At 44.7% G+C, this 23,790-nt stretch overlaps 2 protein-coding genes across 4 annotated transcripts in view; one reads left to right on the top strand and one right to left on the bottom strand.

Moving 5' to 3' along the window:
- The window catches only part of LOC106570311 (PHD finger protein 14), a 539,603-nt gene that overhangs the window by 414,995 nt on the left and 100,818 nt on the right, over nt 1–23,790 (top strand). The window lies entirely within an intron of this gene.
- On the bottom strand, nt 237–23,762 carry umad1 (UBAP1-MVB12-associated (UMA) domain containing 1). Its single transcript, XM_045694807.2, has 4 exons — nt 23,426–23,762; nt 23,021–23,123; nt 8,600–8,685; nt 237–5,859 (listed from the first exon to the last, which is right to left on the bottom strand). Exons 2-4 carry the CDS (start codon nt 23,103–23,105, stop codon nt 5,554–5,556), a joined length of 477 nt encoding a protein of 158 aa, XP_045550763.2. The 5' UTR covers nt 23,106–23,123; nt 23,426–23,762; the 3' UTR covers nt 237–5,553.

Here is a 23,790-nt window from a genome sequence, read left to right as displayed (position 1 = left end):
TTTCTGTTGTTGACAACTGCAATGTTATTCTTATACCAGTCATCGTAAATTGAAACAACCACTGCACAGTTGAACTATTAAAATTCTGTAGCTAGATCCCTCCTAAAAATCCACATACTGCTGTACTAATGTAACAGACAGAAGCAATACTGTTACACTAACACATTTATTACAGCTTTATAAAGTACTAAGCGCCATATGTATTTTCACTACCAACAAGACAATAATAATCAAAATATTTTTTGTACATGTTTTAATAGCCTGCTTTTGTACAAATCTGATCAAGTTCTTTCACCCACGTACAAAAAAAAAATATGATGTATAGCTGATTCACAATCAAATGCATATACTGTTGAAAAACAAAGCGGATACAGAACCAAAATAAAATGTTACAGTTGCTATCGGTTGTGTAAAGTACTTAAGTAAAAATACTTGAAAGTACTACTTAAGTAGTTTTTTGGGGCATCTGTACTTTACTATTTATATTTTTGACAACTTTTACTTCACTACATTCCTAAAGAAAAATATGTACTTTTTCCTCCATACAAAAGTACTCATTACATTTTTAATGCTTAGCAGGACAGGAAAATTGTCTAATTCACACACTTATCAAGAGAACATCCCTTGTCATCCCTACTGCCTCTGATCTGGCGCACTCACTAAACACATGCTTAGTTTGTAAATATTGTCTGAATGTTGGAGCATGACCCTGGCTTTCCATAAATAAAAAAACAAGTAAATAATGCCATCTAGTTTGCTTTAGATAAGGAGTTTTAAATTATTTACACTTTCATACTTAAGTATATTTCAAACCAAATACTTTTACTCAAGTAGAATTTTACCAGGTGACTTTCACTTGAGTCATTTTCTATTAAATTATCTTTACTTTTACTCAAATATGAAAATTAGGTACTTTTTCCACCACTGGCTGCAATATGTAACTTTTTGGGCGACCGACCAAATTCACATAGAAATATAAGTCATAGATACAGTCTGTTGCTCTCATTGAAAGCAAGTCTAAGAAGTGGTAGATCTGTTCCAAGTGCGCTATAAGTTGTCTTCTGCATCTATTACTTTTGGTTTTGTACAGAAAATACAATATTTAGCAAACTATTAGATTTTTAGCAACCAGGAAATGGCAGAGCCATTTCTGCATATTGCACATGTAAAAGGCATTGGACAAGGACTGAAAAAGAAGTGAAGCTGAAGACCGGGTTCAGAATAAGGGGGTGTAAACTTTCCAGATATACCACAATGTAAAATAGTTTGATTTTAAAGTGCCATTCAAACTTCTTCACAGGTAGGCTACATTTTCAAAGAACCCACAACTGAATGTTGAGGTTTACCGGATGTACTATTGCATGTAACATCCTTCATAAACTCTTAATATCAATTTGAAGTTGCAGTGTTGGGGAGTAGTGAACTTCATGTAGTTCAACTAGTAATTTACCTACATTTTGAAGTAGCTTGGTGGTAGTTTAACTAAATTCAAATCAAGGTAGTATTTTCAGTAGTTAAATACTTTTTTTGCAATGTAGTGGTGTAGCTAACTACTAGAACTAAACTCTACTACTATTTTTGCAAAAAAAAAATATGGTTGAAATCAGCATCAGACCTGTCCAATTTTCACTTGAAAAATAGTTTGATTAATAGTACAAATTACATTCTGTTAACATCGAACTACAGAGGGATCTGTTCTTGACATTTTTCAACTATGACATTTCAGACTTACATGTGGATGTAGTGGACTACCACTTCAAAGTAACTTTAGTGAAGTAAACTGTATATTTTTTAAGGGTAGCTTTAGTGTAGCTTAATTTCTTCCAGTGTGAAGTAATTGGTAACAATATTTTCAGAGTAGCTTCCCCAACACTGAGTACTTGGTACATGATATCAGGATAACGTGCAAATACTTGGCTGATGTTCAGGTACTGCCATTATGAAAACAGAAGCAGGTAAGTATGGCAGATAGAGGATATGTTGTCATTGGGTTAGAGCATGTAAAACATTCTAACCCAATAACAACATATTTCCTATGTAGTAGCTACTACTAATAATACAAATACAGTACTCATGCTTTTACAGGTCAATCACCTTTAGAGAAACCTCAGTTAAATGACAAAAAAATAAACAGCAGGACAAGACAATTAAATAATAAAAAAACAATGTCTTGTTAATAGCAAACATGCATAACAACCACAACCACATAGATGAACCACTTTGTAAATAAACCCCCAAAATACATCCAAGTAAACCAAACAAACTAAAGTTACTCAAACGCAAATGTCCCCAAAATACAAAAGAAAACAAGTGTATATTTCCACGCTTGTGAAACAAAATCAACATGCAAGGTTAGGTCAGTGATTGAATTACAAAGAGAGGAAGAGGCCTGGGAAAATCCACAGTGTCGTTTAACACAGACAGAATACACTTGGTTTCCAGCTATGCAGAGCAAAGGATTGTCCAGAGAGGGTCAATACCAAACATTTCCTAATGTATACAGTAGAAAGTAACTTTACACAGGCAACCAAATTCAGATTTTTTTTGCCCAATTATTGTCAAAAGAGCTGATCTGATTAGTAAAATAAAATAAGAAATTAGAATTGAGCTGCCTGTATAAATGCAGCATCTGTGGATGATTTCACATGATGTGGAATACCACAACATTGCACTGAAAATACCAGTGCAACTTATGAGCCATTTTTTCAGATTCTTGAGTGGTTGTCTTGAGTTAACTAATTATGAGTAGTTAACTTCAAATAATTGTCATAAAAATAAACCGTTTATTATGCCATATAATTTGGCTTCTCTTGGCCATTTGTACAGCAGTCCAAAAGTTTTGATTGAGAGTTAACTGAATGTGTAATTGTTCACAAGATCATTTGTTTACAAGTGTGCAATGCAGTATATAGATACAGTGAATTCAGCAAGTATTCAGACCCCTTGACTTTTTCAACCTTTTTTATGTTACCCTATTCTAAAATTGATGTTAAAAAAATCCTTATCTACACACAATGCACAAAGCAAAAACTGTTTTTTATACATTTTTGCAAATGTATAAAAATAAATAAAACAAAACTGAAATATTATATTTACATAGCTATTCAGACCCTTTACTCAGCACTTTGTTGAAGAACCTTTGGCAGCGATTACAGCCTCAAGTCTTCTTGGGAATGACACTACAAGTTTGACACACCTGTATTTGGGGAGTTTCTCCCATTCTTCTCTGCAGATCCTCTCAAGCTCTGTCAGGTTGGATGGGGAGCGTTGCTGCACAGCTATTTTCAGGTATCTCCAGAGATGTTCGATCGGGTTCAAGTCTGGGATCTGGCTGGTCCACTCAAGGACATTCAGAGACTTGTCCCAAAGCCACTCCTGAGTTGTCTTGGCTACGTGATTAGGGTCGTTGTCCTGTTGGAAGGTGAACCTTCACCCCAGTCTGAGGTCCTGAGCGCTCTGGAGCAGGTTTTCATCATGGATCTCTCTGTACTTTGCTTCGTTCATCTTTGCCTCGATCCTGACTAGTCTCCCAGTCCCTGCCGCAGAAAAATATCCCCACAGCATGATGCTGCCACCACCATGCTTCACCGTAGGGATAGTGCCTGGTTTCCTCCAGATGTGACGCTTGGCATTCAGACCCAAGAGTTCAATCTTAGTTTCATCAGACCAGAGAACCTTGTTTCTCATGGTCTGAGAGTCTTTAGGTACCATTTGGCAAACTCCAAGCGGACTGTCATGTGCCTTTTAATGAGGAGTGGCTTCCGTCTGGCCACTACCATTAAGGCCTGAGTGCTGGAGTGCTGCAGAGATGGTTGTCCTTCTGGAAGGTTCTCCCATCTTCACAGAGGAACTCTGGAGCTCTGTCAGAGTGACCACCGGATTCTTGGTCATCTCCCTGACCAAGGCCCTTCTCCCCCGATTGCGCAGTTTGGCCGGGCGGCCAGCTTTAGGAAGAGTGTTGGTTGATCCAAACTTCTTCCATTTAAGAATGATGGAGGCCACTGTGTTCTTGTGGACCTTCAATGCTGCAGAAATTATTTGGTACCCTTCCCCAGATCTGTGCCTCGACACAATCCTGCCTCGGAGCTCTATGGACAATTCCTTTGACCTCATGGCTGGGTTTTTGCTCTGACATGAACTGTCAACTGTGGGACCTTATATAGACAGGTGTGTGCCTTTCCAAATCATGTCCAATCAACTAAATTTACCACAGTTGGACTCCAATGAAGTTGTAGAAACATCTAAGGATGATTAATGGAAACAGGATGCACCTGAGCTCAATATCAAGTCTCATAGCAAAGGGCCTGAATACTTATGTAAATACGTAGTTTTTATTTTTTGTAATACATTTGCAAAAATATCTAAAAACCTGCTTTCAATTTGTCATTATTGGTTATTGTGTGTAGATTGCTGAGAAAAATGTTTTATTTAATCCATTTTAGAATAAGGCTGTAACGTAACAAAATGTGGGGGAAAAAAATCTAGGACGGCTGAATGCTTTCCGAAGGCACTGTATATTACAGGATACCTTGAAACACTCAAATCTGAACTGTGCCATGAGAACTGGAGGAAACTTGGTCTGTTAAAAAACCCCAGACTAAAACAGAATAAATAACAAATACAATGTTTGGGAGGTTACAACAAGTAATGAAGATGATCAAAAGAGAAGGACACTATCCTGATAATAACTGTTGAAAATTAGGGGATATATATTCTTACATTTTAAATACATTATCAAAAAGCTACAAAGGTCCATTGTAGAAATGCTTATGCTACACAAACTTTTTGGAAATGTCTTGTTGTCTTGTCTTGTAAACTTCATTGGCAAAGGTGAGGACACCAGGTTAAAAAAACGTAACCAGATAAAGAAGTAATTTCCTTCCTAAGATTCGATTTGAAATCTGTCTGGTACGTACATTAGTGCAAACCCAAAAGGTCAATCAGTGATTCCTAAACCAACAACAACAGCAGGTGAATCTAGACCCTGACTCTGTTCTTCAATGCCAGCCTCAGCTATGTTCAAACATTCCTATCATCAGACATGAAGCTAACGCTCTTCTGACACACACACACACTTAAAACAGTGAACCAGCACTACTATGACATGCATCAGCAAGTGATTAACATTCTTAACTAGTTTTCCTAGTCCGCAATCTTAAAAAGGTGGAACTCTGTGTACCCATCTACCTACATACTGTGTGTACCTACATCACTGCAGGCAGGTGCAATTTTGACCCCACCTAATGATGATCATCACCAGAACCAGGTTTATTATAGTACTGCCATTCTCAGACAGACCCCCATGGAACTGAAACTAAACCTGAATGGTAACGAGACAAGACAGTCCAAGGTTGTGTTCAGTAGAGCACATGTAGCTAAACTCTTTGCAAAGGAAAACAAAAATGTGCCTTTCTTATTAGGCAAGCCCAGGTTGTCCCGCCCTGTTTGTTTGCTTCCCAATGAACACGACCCAGGGTTGACAAAGGGTTGGTATTGGAGGAGAGGTTGACAGATCAAAAAGGTCAGAGGTCATACAGTCAGAAAGTAGACAGGTCAATGGTCACAGAGCACAGAGTTCTCCAGGGTGAAGTCGTAAGTGAAGGAGGCCAGGTTGTGGTTGATGTCTCGGGGGGACATCAGCATCTCAGAAAAGAGGGGGAACCCGGGACCCCCTGTCTGCATGGCCAGGACATGGGGGGCCAGGGTGAATGGGACATCTCCTAGTAGCTCTGGGAGAGACGGTGGGGCCTCCGCGATGGGGGCAGGGGGCTTCCACATGGGCCCTGGTGATGGGGCGATCACGGAAGGTGGAGCGGGGGCTGGAGACTGGTGGGCCTGGGAAGGTGTCGCACTGGAAGACTGGGGAGAAGAGGAGAGAAAATGTCCACCTTCAGGCATTACATTTAGAAACAAGTGTAGGCTACACATGACAAGGAACACTAATGTGGCAAATTTTTGGCAAAACATGAAAACAGATTTAAGGGTGGGTAGGTTGCAACTAAAACACTAGTGATCGAACACAAAACAGTGTCACGACACGGTCAAGATGACGTTTCAGAGGTCTGCAAAGTCCTAATGAAGGAAGTCACAAGGTGTGGCCACGCACGACTCCAACAACATTATGAAGTTCGCTGACAATGGTGGTAGGCCTGATCACCGGCGACGATGAGTCAGCCTACAGGGAGGAGGTCAGTGACCTGGCAATATGGTGTCGGAGCAACAACCTCTCCCTCAACACATGCAAGACCAAGGAGCCGATTGTGGATTATAGGAATTGGGAGGGGGGGGGGGGGGCGAGCACAGCCCCATCGACAGGGCGGCAGCAGAGCAGGTAGACAGCTTCAAGTTCCTCAGTGTCCAAATCACTAAAGACTTAAAAATGGTCCAAAACACACACACGCATAGTTGTGAAGAAGGCGCGACAGTGCCTCTTCCCCCTCTGGAGGTTGAAACGGTTTGGCATGGGCCTTCAAATCCTGAAAACATTTTACAGCTGTACCATTGCGAGCATATTGACTGGCTGTGTCACTGTTTGGTATGGCAATAGCTCCACCCTCGATCGCATGGCGCTACAGAGGGTTGTGTGGACAGCCCAGTACATCACTGGGACCGAGCTCCCTGCCATCTAGAACCTCTATATCAGGCAGTGAGAAAAGAAGGCCCGGAAAATCGTCAAAGACTCTAACCACCCAAGCCATAGACTATTTTCTCTGCTGCCGCACGGCAAGAGGTGCCGGTGCATCAAGTCTGACACCAACAGGCTCCTGAACAACTTCTATCCCCAAGCAATACGACGGATAAATAGTTAACAAAATACCTACACGGCCCAAGTTTACTTCGATCTTTATTGACCTATTTCAATATTTGAACTGTCTCTATGCACACACACACAGGGCCCTACACACTCACCCACACTATCACTCCAACACACACACACCATCATTTGCTCACTCACACATAAATTGCACATACATTTACTCTACACACCCGCACACCCACTTACCTTCCAAGCTGCTGCTACTCTGTTTATCTTATATCCTGTTGCCTAGTCACCTTACCCTTTACATATCTACCGCCATCATTCCAGTATTCCTGCACATGTAAATATGGTATTGGAACTGACTTTAAATATTTTCTGTATATAGTACGCTTAGTTACTTAATTGTGTATTTCATATTCTTATCTCTTTTTTTCCCCTTCTAGTAATACATTGATTATTGCATTGTTGGGTTTTGAGTTTGCAAGAAAGGCATTTCACTGTACTTGTGCATGTGACATTAAAACTCAACTAGCATACTAGTGAGTGTACCACAAAACACAAGCAAGCGCCACACAAAATGATTTTAGCCTGTGTCTTCCATGATATTATAGGCCTACTGTTTAACTGACTTCGTTAATTCAAAAGGATCCGGTGTACACACCAAGTGCTAGATTGGAGACTTAAGCTGTGCTTTGGGCCTTGTAATTAAGACCGAATGAAAGCCTAAATGCACAGAAGATGTTGTTACAGGAAATGGCTTATTCCTCTGCAATTAACATAACATTCAGTTGGGACGTAACCACGGAAACATCCTTTAATGAGTCTCAGAGTGTTTGTGCTCTCAAACACGATGATGAGGACTCACCTGGGAGCATGAACAGCAGCATGTGGTCTTTTCCTTATTTTTCATAACTTCTACCACTTCATATATAAAATAAGCTTACATTTTTAAACCTTAACCACTATAGCCTAATATAACCTCTGTAACAACCAATACAGAACACTGTAGGTAGTGTCCCACCATCTGTCCCTCTCGATTTGTCATATATAGCCCATCCTGAAGCAGACCAGGTTTATAGTGTTGTAGGTAGGTGTCTGTACAGTATGAAGGTCATGGGTCTGTAACTTCCTGTGTGCACAACATGAAAGGGCAGGGCACGGCACACCGTAGATCTCACTCATTGAACAACGGGAGCCAAGCTGCAGTGCAATGTCACCATATGAATCTCCAACACACACACACACACAGCTTCCATTGACATATTGCCCTTGATTAAACCCATAATGGCCACAGGCGACTTCAAGGACTAGTAGCGCTAACCAGATCATACGGACAACTAGCAGCAACACAATAGAGCTTTTCTACAGCCACCATATGTCCAGACTTCAGTCCAGACCCAGTGTAGCAGGCATGGAGCGTGCTGAATGGTAGTTGCATGCGTTGGCCCGCAAGCCTCTGTGTGTGTGTGTGAGTTTACAGGATCACACCCATGCCACTCAGCATCTGTCACCAACACAGCAGCAGCAGACTGACTGTAGGCAGTATGTATTAAGGCAGGATGAGCTAGGCCAGACAGAGAAGAAGAAAGCAAACTCACAGTCCTTTAAGTCAGTCAGTCTCACTGCTGTCCGTTTAAGTCTACAACAGTTGTGTTTCCTGGTACAGCACATGCATGACGGACATCTTGGCCATTTTGAGTAACGCAACCCAGGTTGCGTCCTAAATGACAGCCCATCGGCCTATCATCTATATGGTGTGCTACTTTTGACCAGATCCCATAGGGAGCGTTATACTGTATGTTCTGCATAGCGCTGCCCCCTGGTTATAAAGACAATCACCTTTGATGGTTGCACTATGACGTTACATGATGGTTTGCTGATGTTCACGTTTTGGATCTTCTGCCTCTGTTCCTCAACAGTTTCTCCTGGAGAGAAAAAAAAACAAGAGACATTGTGTCATTATACACTGTGGGCTTAGGCCTAGATTCTTCATCAACATACATGTGCATGAGTCCCACTTCTAGACCCCTGTCCAAGTCCTACTTTCCTAGTGGTCTTCGTAACAGAAGTACACCTGATTGGTGTATTTTTTCCTTCATTGGGACAACCAGGTCAGTTGGGTGATTAGATGTGGTTTAACGAGTAGAGTGGCCTTCTGATCACATTAATGGATTACACAGCATTAACACAGTTAACAATACAGTTCCACAGAGCACGACGTGGACCAGAGCACGCCTGCAGCTCTCTCTGGTGTAGCCTAGCCTGTCCCCAACCCTCTCCCTGGCGTGACCTAGCCTGTCCCCAACCCTCTCCCTGGCGTAACCTAGCCTGTCCCCAACCCTCTCCCTGGCGTAACCTAGCCTGTCCCCAACCCTCTCTCTGGCGTAACCTAACCTGTTCCCAACCCTCTCCCTGGCGTAGCCTAACCTGTTCCCAACCCTCTCCCTGGCGTAGCCTAGCCTATGTTCCCAACCCTCTCCCTGGCGTAACCTAGCCTATGTTCCCAACCCTCTCCCTGGCGTAACCTAGCCTATGTTCCCAACCCTCTCCCTGGCGTAACCTAGCCTATGTTCCCAACCCTCTCCCTGGTGTAACCTAGCCTATGTTCCCAACCCTCTCCCTGGTGTAACCTAGCCTATGTTCCCAACCCTCTCCCTGGTGTAACCTAGCCTATGTTCCCAACCCTCTCCCTGGTGTAACCTAGCCTATGTTCCCAACCCTCTCCCTGGTGTAACCTAGCCTATGTTCCCAACCCTCTCCCTGGTGTAACCTAGCCTATGTTCCCAACCCTCTCCCTGGTGTAACCTAGCCTATGTTCCCAACCCTCTCCCTGGTGTAACCTAGCCTATGTTCCCAACCCTCTCCCTGGTGTAACCTAGCCTATGTTCCCAACCCTCTCCCTGGTGTAACCTAGCCTATGTTCCCAACCCTCTCCCTGGTGTAACCTAGCCTATGTTCCCAACCCTCTCCCTGGTGTAACCTAGCCTATGTTCCCAACCCTCTCCCTGGTGTAACCTAGCCTATGTTCCCAACCCTCTCCCTGGTGTAACCTAGCCTATGTTCCCAACCCTCTCCCTGGTGTAACCTAGCCTATGTTCCCAACCCTCTCCCTGGTGTAACCTAGCCTATGTTCCCAACCCTCTCCCTGGTGTAACCTAGCCTATGTTCCCAACCCTCTCCCTGGTGTAACCTAGCCTATGTTCCCAACCCTCTCCCTGGTGTAACCTAGCCTATGTTCCCAACCCTCTCCCTGGTGTAACCTAGCCTATGTTCCCAACCCTCTCCCTGGTGTAACCTAGCCTATGTTCCCAACCCTCTCCCTGGTGTAACCTAGCCTATGTTCCCAACCCTCTCCCTGGTGTAACCTAGCCTATGTTCCCAACCCTCTCCCTGGTGTAACCTAGCCTATGTTCCCAACCCTCTCCCTGGTGTAACCTAGCCTATGTTCCCAACCCTCTCCCTGGTGTAACCTAGCCTATGTTCCCAACCCTCTCCCTGGCGTAACCTAGCCTATGTTCCCAACCCTCTCCCTGGCGTAACCTAGCCTGTCCCCAACCCTCTCCCTGGCGTAACCTAGCCTGTCCCCAACCCTCTCCCTGGCGTAACCTAGCCTGTCCCCAACCCTCTCCCTGGCGTAACCTAGCCTGTCCCCAACCCTCTCCCTGGCGTAGCCTAACCTGTTCCCAACCCTCTCCCTGGCGTAGCCTAACCTGTTCCCAACCCTCTCCCTGGCGTAGCCTAGCCTATGTTCCCAACCCTCTCCCTGGCGTAACCTAGCCTATGTTCCCAACCCTCTCCCTGGCGTAACCTAGCCTATGTTCCCAACCCTCTCCCTGGTGTAACCTAGCCTATGTTCCCAACCCTCTCCCTGGTGTAACCTAGCCTATGTTCCCAACCCTCTCCCTGGTGTAACCTAGCCTATGTTCCCAACCCTCTCCCTGGTGTAACCTAGCCTATGTTCCCAACCCTCTCCCTGGTGTAACCTAGCCTATGTTCCCAACCCTCTCCCTGGTGTAACCTAGCCTATGTTCCCAACCCTCTCCCTGGTGTAACCTAGCCTATGTTCCCAACCCTCTCCCTGGTGTAACCTAGCCTATGTTCCCAACCCTCTCCCTGGTGTAACCTAGCCTATGTTCCCAACCCTCTCCCTGGTGTAACCTAGCCTATGTTCCCAACCCTCTCCCTGGTGTAACCTAGCCTATGTTCCCAACCCTCTCCCTGGTGTAACCTAGCCTATGTTCCCAACCCTCTCCCTGGTGTAACCTAGCCTATGTTCCCAACCCTCTCCCTGGTGTAACCTAGCCTATGTTCCCAACCCTCTCCCTGGTGTAACCTAGCCTATGTTCCCAACCCTCTCCCTGGTGTAACCTAGCCTATGTTCCCAACCCTCTCCCTGGTGTAACCTAGCCTATGTTCCCAACCCTCTCCCTGGTGTAACCTAGCCTATGTTCCCAACCCTCTCCCTGGTGTAACCTAGCCTATGTTCCCAACCCTCTCCCTGGTGTAACCTAGCCTATGTTCCCAACCCTCTCCCTGGTGTAACCTAGCCTATGTTCCCAACCCTCTCCCTGGTGTAACCTAGCCTATGTTCCCAACCCTCTCCCTGGTGTAACCTAGCCTATGTTCCCAACCCTCTCCCTGGTGTAACCTAGCCTATGTTCCCAACCCTCTCCCTGGTGTAACCTAGCCTATGTTCCCAACCCTCTCCCTGGTGTAACCTAGCCTATGTTCCCAACCCTCTCCCTGGTGTAACCTAGCCTATGTTCCCAACCCTCTCCCTGGTGTAACCTAGCCTATGTTCCCAACCCTCTCCCTGGTGTAACCTAGCCTATGTTCCCAACCCTCTCCCTGGTGTAACCTAGCCTATGTTCCCAACCCTCTCCCTGGTGTAACCTAGCCTATGTTCCCAACCCTCTCCCTGGTGTAACCTAGCCTATGTTCCCAACCCTCTCCCTGGTGTAACCTAGCCTATGTTCCCAACCCTCTCCCTGGTGTAACCTAGCCTATGTTCCCAACCCTCTCCCTGGTGTAACCTAGCCTATGTTCCCAACCCTCTCCCTGGTGTAACCTAGCCTATGTTCCCAACCCTCTCCCTGGTGTAACCTAGCCTATGTTCCCAACCCTCTCCCTGGTGTAACCTAGCCTATGTTCCCAACCCTCTCCCTGGTGTAACCTAGCCTATGTTCCCAACCCTCTCCCTGGTGTAACCTAGCCTATGTTCCCAACCCTCTCCCTGGTGTAACCTAGCCTATGTTCCCAACCCTCTCCCTGGTGTAACCTAGCCTATGTTCCCAACCCTCTCCCTGGTGTAACCTAGCCTATGTTCCCAACCCTCTCCCTGGTGTAACCTAGCCTATGTTCCCAACCCTCTCCCTGGTGTAACCTAGCCTATGTTCCTAACCCTCTCTCTGGTGTAACCTAGCCTATGTTCACAACCCTCTCTCTGGTGTAACCTAGCCTGTTCACAACCCTCTCTCTGGTGTAACCAAGCCTGTGTCCACAACCCTCACCCTGGTGTAACCTAGCCTATGGCGGCAGGGTAGCCTAGTGGTTAAAGCGTTGGGCTAGTAACCGAAAGTTTGCAAGTTCGAATCCCCGAGCTGACAAGGTACAAATCTGTCGTTCTGCCCCTGAACAAGGCAGTTAACCCACTGTTCCTAGGCCATCATTGAAAATAAGAATGTGTTCTTATTAACTGACTTGCCTAGTTAAATAAAAAGGTAAAAATAAAAATGTCCCCAACCCCATTCCTCTTGCATCATGTCATCTGGGGGACAACTACTGGACCTTAGTAACTAGACTAATTGACTGCATGTTGTCAATGTCCACAGATAAACACTTTTCAAACCCTCCTCCCTCCCTTTTTCCTTCCCTCTGTAACCATTTCCATCTCCACTCCTACCCCTCTCCTCTGGGAGTGAACTCGCTCTCCAGCATGGAGTCATCCTCCCTGATCTCACCAGCTTCCTTTGATCTGAGCTCAGTGCGTCTACAGAGGGTTAAATTATCTCCATGAGAGGGAATTGAGGCCCAGAGCACCCTGAAAAAAACAAAGGTTACCCTACTCTACACAGGAACAATGGGATCTATCAGCTCACTCTAGTCTAGTAGTACAATGTCTCTCAGCTTCACTAACATCAAGCTCAGATTAGTTTTATTTTAATACAAATATTTTGTCTATTGTCTTAATTTATTGTTATGATGGATATTCATATTTCCATCCATGTTTGAGGTATAGAAGTATGCAATATAAGTGCCTTTTATGCCTTGAATTTATAGCTTTGATTTCCCCCCCCTCAGGCCTACAGGTACAAAAATATCCCTAGCTCTTCTCTCAATTTCCTGACAAGCCCAGATTTCCATCCACATCTGGGAATTAATTCTTGGCATGGTAAGCATTGTTCACCTACAAAGCACTCATTATTCCACAGCAAGCAGTGCAAGTCCTAAGACAACAAGGGCATCTAAATAATGCCATGTAAAGTAAGCCTAGCCTATATTCACCTCTATGTGTCGTCAGCATTGTACATGCATGGCCTTGTCTCTGGACTCAGTCAGTTAGACACAGGCCTCTCTCTCGCTGTCAGTAAAACATAGAGCATGCATCCGTCTGCTCAATAGCATGCAGGAATGTATTTCTCCCATTCACTAAATCCTTCAGGAGAGAGGGATAACCAGCCTAAAGCACTGAAATAAGTATATATATATATCACACACAATCTCTGCTTTATGATACAGAGGACAGGTTAGTTCGGTTGTACTTGACTTCACATTATTGTAAGGCTGCATGTTGTTTTCATGTTCAACATCGTGAAAACACATTCACTTTGTGTGTTTGGATAATTGCCAGTGGAAACTGGACTGGCAAAAAAAAAAGACGTCAAAATGAAAATCTTGTCTAAACGGTGCCAGGGCAGGAGAGGGGCCTAAAACGTTCTGGTTTGGATCATGAGCTGATCAACTTAACACAAGCGAAGAGGAATGAAAAGGAGCACAGTTACATTCTGCATCGACCTGCTCTGTGCAGTGTGGACCTTGTCAATGACATCACGTTATGTCATGATTCATGCTGGAGTTGTGTGACCTGCTTAGAGTGTGGACCTTGACAATGACATGCAGCTTGTCAGGCTAGCAGGCTTCTTTTAAAAACAGCTCTGCCAGTCCAGATAGGATAGAACAAACTAGCTCTACTAATGATAGACACTGTTAGCCTCAGGTTTATTTTCTGGATGGGTTAAGTCACAATCTTCTCTTAAGCGACCAGTGATCAATGACTAAAACACTTATGAACTCACATGCACGATGCACACCCTTGCATTACCTGTAATGATTTTAGGACTCCCTGGAAAACAGTGGCAATTGCTACTGAGTGGCCTACTATCTGAGCTAAATAAATAAAGACTTTAGACACAAAAACAACAGTTGAGGACAAAGGTTCAAATTAATGTGGTGTGGGGGGTGTAGGCTTATTGAACATGAGGTTAGTGAAAGAGACAACTTCAACTGTCGTGAGACTGTAGACACTGACAGCCACCCAAATACAAGTAAGGCTATGGTCTGTCTACCGGCTGGGATTAGAGCCTGTGAGAGAGGGAGATGGGCTCCCAGAAAAGGCACAGGCAGCTGCTCATGACTTCAGCAGTCAACCAGGCCCACTCCTCAAGAGTGTCAGCGTCAGACAGGGATGTGCAAACACACATCCTGCCTTTGAGGGACTGAAGGCCCTCGACTTGGATCGTCACAGAGATGACTAGGGAGATAAAAACAAATCCTTTCTCATCTTATTCCATCTGACAGGACAAAAAAATGTGGTGTTACAGATGAACAGCTTAGACTGGGAAGAGGGATTCGTTGTTATTGTAATAGCTAATTAGCTAATCTTCTGAGGTAAATGAGATTAAACTCCATGGCCCCTGAGAAATGTGAGCCATCCCGCCATCTAGTGTCAGGGGTAGACTCTGCAGATTGCATGCAGTCTTTAAGGGAAAACAATCTTTTTTTATATAAAATGTTTAAATCACACTGTATGTCTAATAAAATCACTGTGTGTGTTTATTTCATGAAAATAACTAAATATATTTTTTTGTAATTTATTTCCCTGAGCTTCCTTTGGCCATAGAAATGCTCAGTCTGATCATGTGGGCGTGTTGATACAAATTTGTATATATTTGAATACACAGCCCTGACTGGCAGATAGTCTAGTCTACCCCGCTTACCCCTTCAAAGAAAGAGCATACAAATGAAAATAAAAGATGACTGGTTATTGGTCTGAATAATCAGATTGTGAAGTCATGCTGTGGGCCAAAACCTAGAGAGGCTGTTTTCCCAGCCATAAAAATAAATAACAGCTCTTTCACTAAAAAATCATAAAAAGGGGGGGGGGGTCTCATTTTTTAATGCACTGCCTTCTCTCCCTCGCTCTCTTTCCCAAAGAGGATTTCTCTCTGCCTGAATAACCAAATGTGGATGGAAGCGAGAAGGGCCACAGAGGATCCTGCTGCCAGCCTCCCAATCCCAGCGGAAAATCCCAGTGGGCAGGGTTTCTCTCCCACAGCCTCAGCCTGAACCTACCCAACCGGCAGGCTGCTGGCTGGGAAAGTGAACGGTTAATAGAGTGGCACATGATATCAACCCCCCACCATACGGACCCAGACAGATGATACCCCCCCCCCTTTACCATACGGACCCAGACAGATGATATCCCCCCCCCCTTACCATACGGACCCAGACAGTTGATACCCCCCCTTTACCATACGGACCCAGACAGATGATATCCCCCCCTTTACCATACGGACCCAGACAGATGATATCCCCCCCTTTACCATACGGACCCAGACGGATGATATCCCCCCCCCTTACCATACGGACCCAGACGGATGATATCCCCCCCCTTACCATACGGACCCAGACGGATGATATCCCCCCCTTACCATACGGATGATATCCCCCCTTACCATACGGACCCAGGCGGATGATATCCCCCCTTACCATACGGACCCAGACGGATGATATCCCCCCTTACCATACGGACCCAGACGGATGATATCCCCCCTTACCATACGGACCCAGACGGATGATATCCCCCCTTAACATACGGACCCAGACGGATGATATCCCCCCTTAACATACGGACTCAGACGGATGATATCCCCCCTTACCATACGGACCCAGACGGATGATATCCCCCTTACCATACGGACCCATACGGATGATATCCCCCCCTTACCATACGGATGATATCCCCCCCTTACCATACGGATGATATCCCCCCCTTACCATACGGATGATATCCCCCCCTTACCATACGGACCCAGACGGATGATATCCCCCCCTTACCATACGGACCCAGACGGATGATATCCCCCCTTACCATACGGACCCAGACGGATGATATCCCCCCCCTTACCATACGGACCCAGACGGATGATATCCCCCCCTTACCATACGGATGATATCCCCCCCTTACCATACGGACCCAGGCGGATGATATCCCCCCCTTACCATACGGATGATATCCCCCCCTTACCATACGGACCCAGACGGATGATATCCCCCCCTTACCATACGGACCCAGACGGATGATATCCCCCCCCTTACCATACGGACCCAGACGGATGATATCCCCCCCCTTACCATACGGACCCAGACGGATGATATCCCCCCCTTACCATACGGACCCAGACGGATGATATCCCCCCCCTTACCATACGGACCCAGACGGATGATATCCCCCCCTTACCATACGGACCCAGGCGGATGATATCCCCCCTTACCATACGGACCCAGACGGATGATATCCCCCCTTACCATACGGACCCAGACGGATGATATCCCCCCTTACCATACGGACCCAGACGGATGATATCCCCCCCTTACCATACGGACCCAGACGGATGATATCCCCCCTTACCATACGGACCCAGACGGATGATATCCCCCCTTACCATACGGACCCAGACGGATGATATCCCCCTTACCATACGGACCCAGACGGATGATATCCCCCCCTTACCATACGGACCCAGACGGATGATATCCCCCCCTTACCATACGGACCCAGACGGATGATATCCCCCCCCTTACCATACGGATGATATCCCCCCCTTACCATACGGATGATATCCCCCCCTTACCATACGGACCCAGACGGATGATATCCCCCCTTACCATACGGACCCAGACGGATGATATCCCCCCCTTACCATACGGACCCAGACGGATGATATCCCCCCCTTACCATACGGACCCAGACGGATGATATCCCCCCCTTACCATACGGACCCAGACGGATGATATCCCCCCTTACCATACGGACCCAGACGGATGATATCCCCCCTTACCATACGGATGATATCCCCCCCTTACCATACGGATGATATCCCCCCCTTACCATACGGACCCAGACGGATGATATCGCCCCCTGCCACAGGGACCCAGACAGATGATATGCCCCCTGCCACAGGGACCCAGACAGATGATATGCCCCCTGCCACAGGGACCCAGACAGATGATATGCCCCCTGCCACAGGGACCCAGACAGATGATATGCCCCCTGCCACAGGGACCCAGACAGATGATATGCCCCCTGCCACAGGGACCCAGACAGATGATATGCCCCCTGCCACAGGGACCCAGACAGATGATATGCCCCCTGCCACAGGGACCCAGACAGATGATATGCCCCCTGTCACAGGGACCCAGACAGATGATATGCCCCCTGCCACAGGGACCCAGACAGATGATATGCCCCCTGCCACAGGGACCCAGACAGATGATATGCCCCCTGCCACAGGGACCCAGACAGATGATATGCCCCCTGCCACAGGGACCCAGACAGATGATATGCCCCCTGCCACAGGGACCCAGACAGATGATATGCCCCCCGCCACAGGGACCCAGACAGATGATATGCCCCCCGCCACAGGGACCCAGACAGATGATATCCCCCCCGCCACAGGGACCCAGACAGAGCCCCACAGATCAGCTTTGTAAGAACATCTGCTCCCTTTGGTCTGGAGCCATCAGTACCAGGAAAGAGTATAACGTGAAAAGAGGCTGTGGTGCGAACGGCAAACGTGAATGGCAAATTTCAGGGAAACGCGTAGCTAACCTTCACAGATAGTTTTTTACTGTATAAACTTATAAATAAAAAATTGTCTACGAATGTTCATTTTCAATGCAGCTGGACAAATTAGCCTAACTGTACTTTAATTGAAAGCCACTACCACAACTCCCATCAACATTCATTACACCCAGAGTAAATCTATTAATTCCATTTTGGTGATTCACCTTTCAAAACTCCCTGGTTTCCTCATCAGCCACCTGACTGAGCCCTTCCTTCCTTACAAAAACACACGCAGTCATTGGCGTCTTTGAACAGAAAATGTGATTAAACAGAGCACAGTCATTGGGTTTACACTAGAACGTCTGTGAGCTCAGTCAGACTTTCTACTTTATCTGGGAAGAAACGCTGGCTCTGAGACCGGCTCTCTTCTGTCTGCCAAGAGAAACATACAACTCCTGACCATCTGTGTCTACTGCTCCACCAACAGCCAAAGCTGGGTTCAAATACTATTTGAAATCACTTTAAATACGTTTGGCGTTGGCTTTAACCTGTCTGGAGTGCCAGATGGGTTGCATTTGCACTTTTGTGACTACTTTATTGGTTCCATTGCACCAGGCAAGCCCAATCAAGCCCAGCTAAAGTATTTGAAATGACTGAGTAGTATTTGAACCCAGGTCCACCAGCAGCGCTCCCAGTCAACGCCGTTTTTTTAAAGAGCCAATTATACTGCTCTTTACTGGTAGAGGAAAGAGGGGGAGGGAGCTTCCAATAACATCTTCATTATTTGAGGCTTAGAATTTGAAAAGGTACTAAAAGGAGGTTCTTGCATTGAACCTTCAAAATTGGCAGGATTTACCTTCATTTTTCAGTAAAGCATGTAGCAATCCTATATTATGCTCATTTCTTGTTATGCAAAATTACCGTGCCCATGAGCACGAGAAAACTGTTCTGCAACGCCTTACTTTCATTTCAGGTTCATCTCAACCTCAAGTGTTGAAAGACATTATTCAATGCTGGTGACATACTTAAAACAACACGGAACAAAAATATAAAAAAGTATCATGCAATAATTTAAGATTTTACCGAGTTACAGTTCATAAGGTATCAGTCAATTTAAATAATCTATGGATTTCACATGCATCCGAGGTCAACCGATTATGATTTTTCAACGCCGATGCCGATTATTGGAAGACCAAAAAAGCCGATACCGATTAAATCGGCCAATTTAAAAGAAAATGTATTTGTAATAATGACAATTACAACAATACTGAATGAACACTTATTTTAACTTAATATAATACATCAATAAAATCAATTTAGCCTCAAATAAATAATGAAACGTTCAATTTGGTTTAAAATAATGCAAAAACTAAGTGTTGGAGAAGAAAGTAAAAGTGCAATATGTGCCATGTAAGAAAGCTAACGTTTAAGTTCCTTGCTCAGAACATGAGAACATATGAAAGCTGGTGGTTCCTTTTAACATGAGTCTTCATTATTCCCAGGTAAGAAGTTTTAGGTTGTAGTTTTTATAGGAATTATAGGACTATTTCTCTCTATACGATTTGTATTTCATATACCTTTGACTATTGGATGTTCTTATAGGCACTTTAGTATTGCCAGTGTAACAGTATAGCTTCCGTCCCTCTCCTCGCTCCTACCTGGGCTCGAACCAGGAACACATCGACAACAGCCACCCTCGAAGCAGCGTTACCCATGCAGAGCAAGGGGAACAACTACTCCAAGTCTCAGAGCGAGTGACGTTTGAAACGCTATCAGCGCGCACCCGCTAACTAGCTAGCCATTTCACATGGGTTACACCAGCCTAATCTTGGGAGTTGATATGTTTGAAGTCAAACAGCGCACTCCTTGAAGCACAGCGAAGAGCTGCTGGCAAACGCACGAAAGTGCTGTTTGAATGAATGCTTACGAGCCTGCTGCTGCCTACCACCGCTCAGTCAGACTGCTCTATCAAATCAGACTTAATTATAACATAATAACACACAGAAATATGAGCCTTTGGTCATTAATATGGTCGAATCCATAAACTATCATCTCGAAAACGTTTTTCCTTACAGTGAAATACGGAACCGTTCTGTATTTTATCTAACGGGTGGCATCCCTAAGTCTAAATATTCCTGTTACATTGCACAGCCTTCAATGTTATGTCATAATTACGTAAAATTCTGGCAAATTAGTTCGCAATGAGCCAGGCGGCCCAAACTGTTGCATATACCCTGACTCTGTGTGCAATGCACACAAGAGAAATGACACAATTTCACCTGGTTAATATTGCCTGCTAACCTGGATTTCTTTTAGCTAAATATGCAGGTTTAAAAATATATACTTCTGTGTATTGATTTTAAGAAAGGCATTGATGTTTATGGTTAGGTACAATCGTGCAACGATTGTGCTTTTTTCGCAAATGCGCTTTTATTAAATCATCCCCCGTTTGGAGAAGTTGGCTGTCTTTGTTAGGAAGAAATAGCATTCACACAGTTCGCAACGAGCCAGGCGGCCCAAAGTGCTGCATATACCCTGACTCTGTTGCAGAGGTGACACATTTTCCCTAGTTAAAAGAAATTAATGTTAGCAGGCAATATTAACTAAATATGCAGGTTTAAAAATATATACTTGTGTATTGATTTTAAGAAAGGCATTGATGTTTATGGTTGGAGCTACGTGTACCTAAGCGATTATATGCAATGCAGGACAGGCTAGATAAACTAGTAATATCATCAACCATGTGTAGTTAACTAGTGATTATGATTGATTGATTGTTTTTTTATAAGATAAGTTTAATGCTAGCTAGCAACTTACCTTGTCTTCTTACTGCATTCGCGTGACAGACAGGCTTCTCGTGGAGTGCAATGTAAAGCAGGTGGTTAGAGTTTTGGACTAGTTAACCGTAAGGTTGCAAGATTGAATCCCCGAGCTGACAAGGTACAAATCGTTCTGCCCCTGAACAAGGCAGTTAACCCACCGTTCCTAGGCCGTCATTGAAAATAAGAATGTGTTGTTAACTGTCTTGCCTAGTTAAATAAAAGGTTAAAAAAAATATTAAAAAACAATAATCGGCGTCCAAAAATACCGATTTTCGTTTGTTATGAAAACTTGAAATCGGCCCTAATTAAAAATCGGCCAATCCGATTAATCGGTCTACCTCTAATCCGTTCGTCACAGATACCTAAAGGTAGCGTTATGGATCAGAAAACCAGTCAGTATCTGGTGTGATCACCACTTGCCTCATGCAGCACGACATCTCCTTCCCATTGAGTTGATCAGGCGTTGATTGTGGCCTGTGGAATGTTGTCCCACTCCTCTTCAATGGCTGTGTGAAGTTACTAGACATTGGCGGGAACTGGAACACGCTGTTGTACACATCCCAAACATGCTCAATTGGTGACATATGTCTGGTGAGTATGCAGGCCATGGAAGAACTGGGACATTTTCAGCTTCCAGAAATTGTGTACAGATCCTTGCGACATGGGGCCGTGTATTATCATGCCGAAACATGAGGTTACGGCGGCGGATGAATGGCACGACAATGGGCCTCAGGATTTCGTCACGATATCTCTTAGCATTCAAATTGCCATCGATAAAATGCAATTGTGTTCGTTGTCTGTAGCTTATGCCTGCCCAAACCATAACCAGCAGGTAGCCTAGTGGTTAGAGCTTTGGGCCAGTAACCAAAATGTTGCTGGATCGAATCCCTGAGCTGACAAGGTAAAAATCTGTCGTTCTGCCCCTGAGCAAGGCAGTTAACCCTGTGGATGTTGATGAAGGCAGCACCTCTCTGATTCAGAGGGGTTGGGTTAAATGCGGAAGACACATTTCAGTTGAAGGCATTCAGTTGTACAACTGACTAGGTATCCCCCTTTCCCTAACCCCACCACGAGGCACTCTTCAAAGTTGACATCAGCAAATCACTCGCTCACACAATGCCATCTGCCCGGTACAGTTGAAACCGGGATTCATCCATGAAGAGCACACTTCACCAGTGGCCATCGAAGGTGAGCATTTTCCCACTGAAGTCCGTTATAACGTTGAACTGCAGTCAAGACAACAAGCACGCAGATGAGCTTCGCTGAGACTGTTTCAGACAGTTTGTGCAGAAATACTTTGGTTGTGCAAACCCACAGTTTCATCCGCTGTCCAGGTGGCTGGTCTCAGACAATCCCACAGCTGAAGAAGCCGGATGTGGAGGTCCTGGTCTGGAGTTGTGAAACCAGTTGGACTTACTGCCAAATTCTCTAAAACGCCTTGGAGGTGGCATATGAGAACTTAAATTAATTGGCAACAGCTCTGGTGGACATTCCTGCAGTCAGCATGCCAATTGTACGCTCCCTCAAAACGTGAGACATCTGTAGCATTGTGTTATGTGACAAAACTGCACATTTTAGAGTGTCCATTTATTGTCCCCACAGGTGCACCTGTGTAATGATCATGCTGTTTAAATCAGCTTCTTGATACGCCAGATTATCTTGGCAAAGAATAAATGTAAACAAATTTGTGCACAAAATAAGATTTTGTGCGTATGGAACATTTCTGGGATCTTTTATTTCAGCTCATGAAACATGGGACCAACACTTTACATGTTGCGTTTATATTTTTGTTTAGTGTACATGGACTGACTCTTTTTGAAGCTTAGTGTTACAAAGTAGAGGTTCAGGATTTAGTCTTGGTGATAAAAAATGGTTCATATAAAATGTAAAAAGGAACAAGAAACTCAAAATATAGGCCTATGTTCTTGACTAAATGTGTACAGCAATTTGAAACATTTAAAATACAATTTTATAATAAAGTAGTACTGGACACAATGGCAACATTGTGTGCAACTATCTGAGACACAACCCCCAAAGCATTGTTCTGGGTGATATCAGTAGGTGATCAGGAGAGGCCCAGCCACCATTTAGAGACATTGATTTATGAAACAAGATTTGTACAACCAGAAGAGCATTGTGGAATCCACACATTTCATGGATTAAATGATAATCACACCATTACTTTGAGTGTGTGTTCCGCCCAACTTGTTAGATGGTGAGTGTTGGTTTCCAAACTGACCGGAGCCTACTGAGCAGTAGGATGGCCTGAAACCTCAAAGTTCTGTTGAGCATCTAGACGTTGATTTACATATAGCAGATTTACATTTCTCACTCTTACAAATTGAGCAAGATGAAGTTTCGTGTGTTTCTCACCGATTATCACGAACCCATCTGTATCCCCCTCTGACGATGACTTCTTGTAAGAGTCTTTATTACGATGTCCGAAAAAACTGAACATACTGACTCCTTACGCTGTCTGCAAAGGCGAGAAAAACAACTAAGTAAGACCACATATGGCAACATCATCACGACACTTGGAATTATAAAATGCAGTAAACATTCCACTGTTGTTACCTTTATGTATTTAGAACCTAGGACTATGCCTGAATGTTGATCATAGATTGTAATATCATAACTAAATACAAGGTGACGTTCAGTTTGATATCGTTGTAACTTCCGAAGTATCAAATGTCACGTTTGACCAGCGAGCTAACGTTAGCGGTTCTTTCTAACGTCTAGTTAGCTCGGTTTTCAATAAAACAAATGCGAAGTACTTACCTTACCAGTGTTTCGTTTCTTTAAAAAGTTGAGTAAAGTAACATAAAATGTTGCTATTGTTAGATTATCTATGCAATTTCACTTCGATTTCGTGTAGCTAGTTAGACATAGGCCCGTGTGTTGTTGTGATTGTGTCTTATGTGTTTCCGGTCATTCCTGTCCTATAGATGGTCCGTGTAGAAACAATGTCAAGAATGATCTAAATCTGATTCGTTTTACAATGGTTATGTCGCAATATATCGCTTGGATTCTGGCGTTTGGTTATTATACTCAACTTTAAATGACTGAAGTTGTTTTTATATAAAAGTATCCCTTCAGCTGGCATTTCAATATTAATAGGAGGGACGATACTTAATACGAGCTTG

Source organism: Salmo salar, chromosome 14 (genome assembly GCF_965601325.2).
Source record: "Salmo salar chromosome 14, fSalSal1, whole genome shotgun sequence".
Taxonomy (NCBI): Eukaryota; Metazoa; Chordata; class Actinopteri; order Salmoniformes; family Salmonidae; genus Salmo; species Salmo salar.
The sequence above is the reverse complement of the archived record's forward strand: the minus strand, read 5'-3'. Positions and strand labels throughout refer to the sequence as shown.

What these genes read in the sequence shown, in the direction of transcription:
- umad1 (XM_045694807.2), bottom strand. Translation starts at nt 23,105, where the DNA reads ATGTTCAGTTTTTTCGGACATCGTAATAAAGACTCTTACAAGAAGTCA. An exon ending in AGATGGGTTCGTGATAATCG is followed by an intron (nt 8,686 to 23,020) that starts GTGAGAAACACA and finishes TTTTCTCTCCAG; the next exon opens with GAGAAACTGTTGAGGAACAG. An exon ending in TCATAGTGCAACCATCAAAG is followed by an intron (nt 5,860 to 8,599) that starts GTGATTGTCTTT and finishes TCTTCTCCCCAG; the next exon opens with TCTTCCAGTGCGACACCTTC.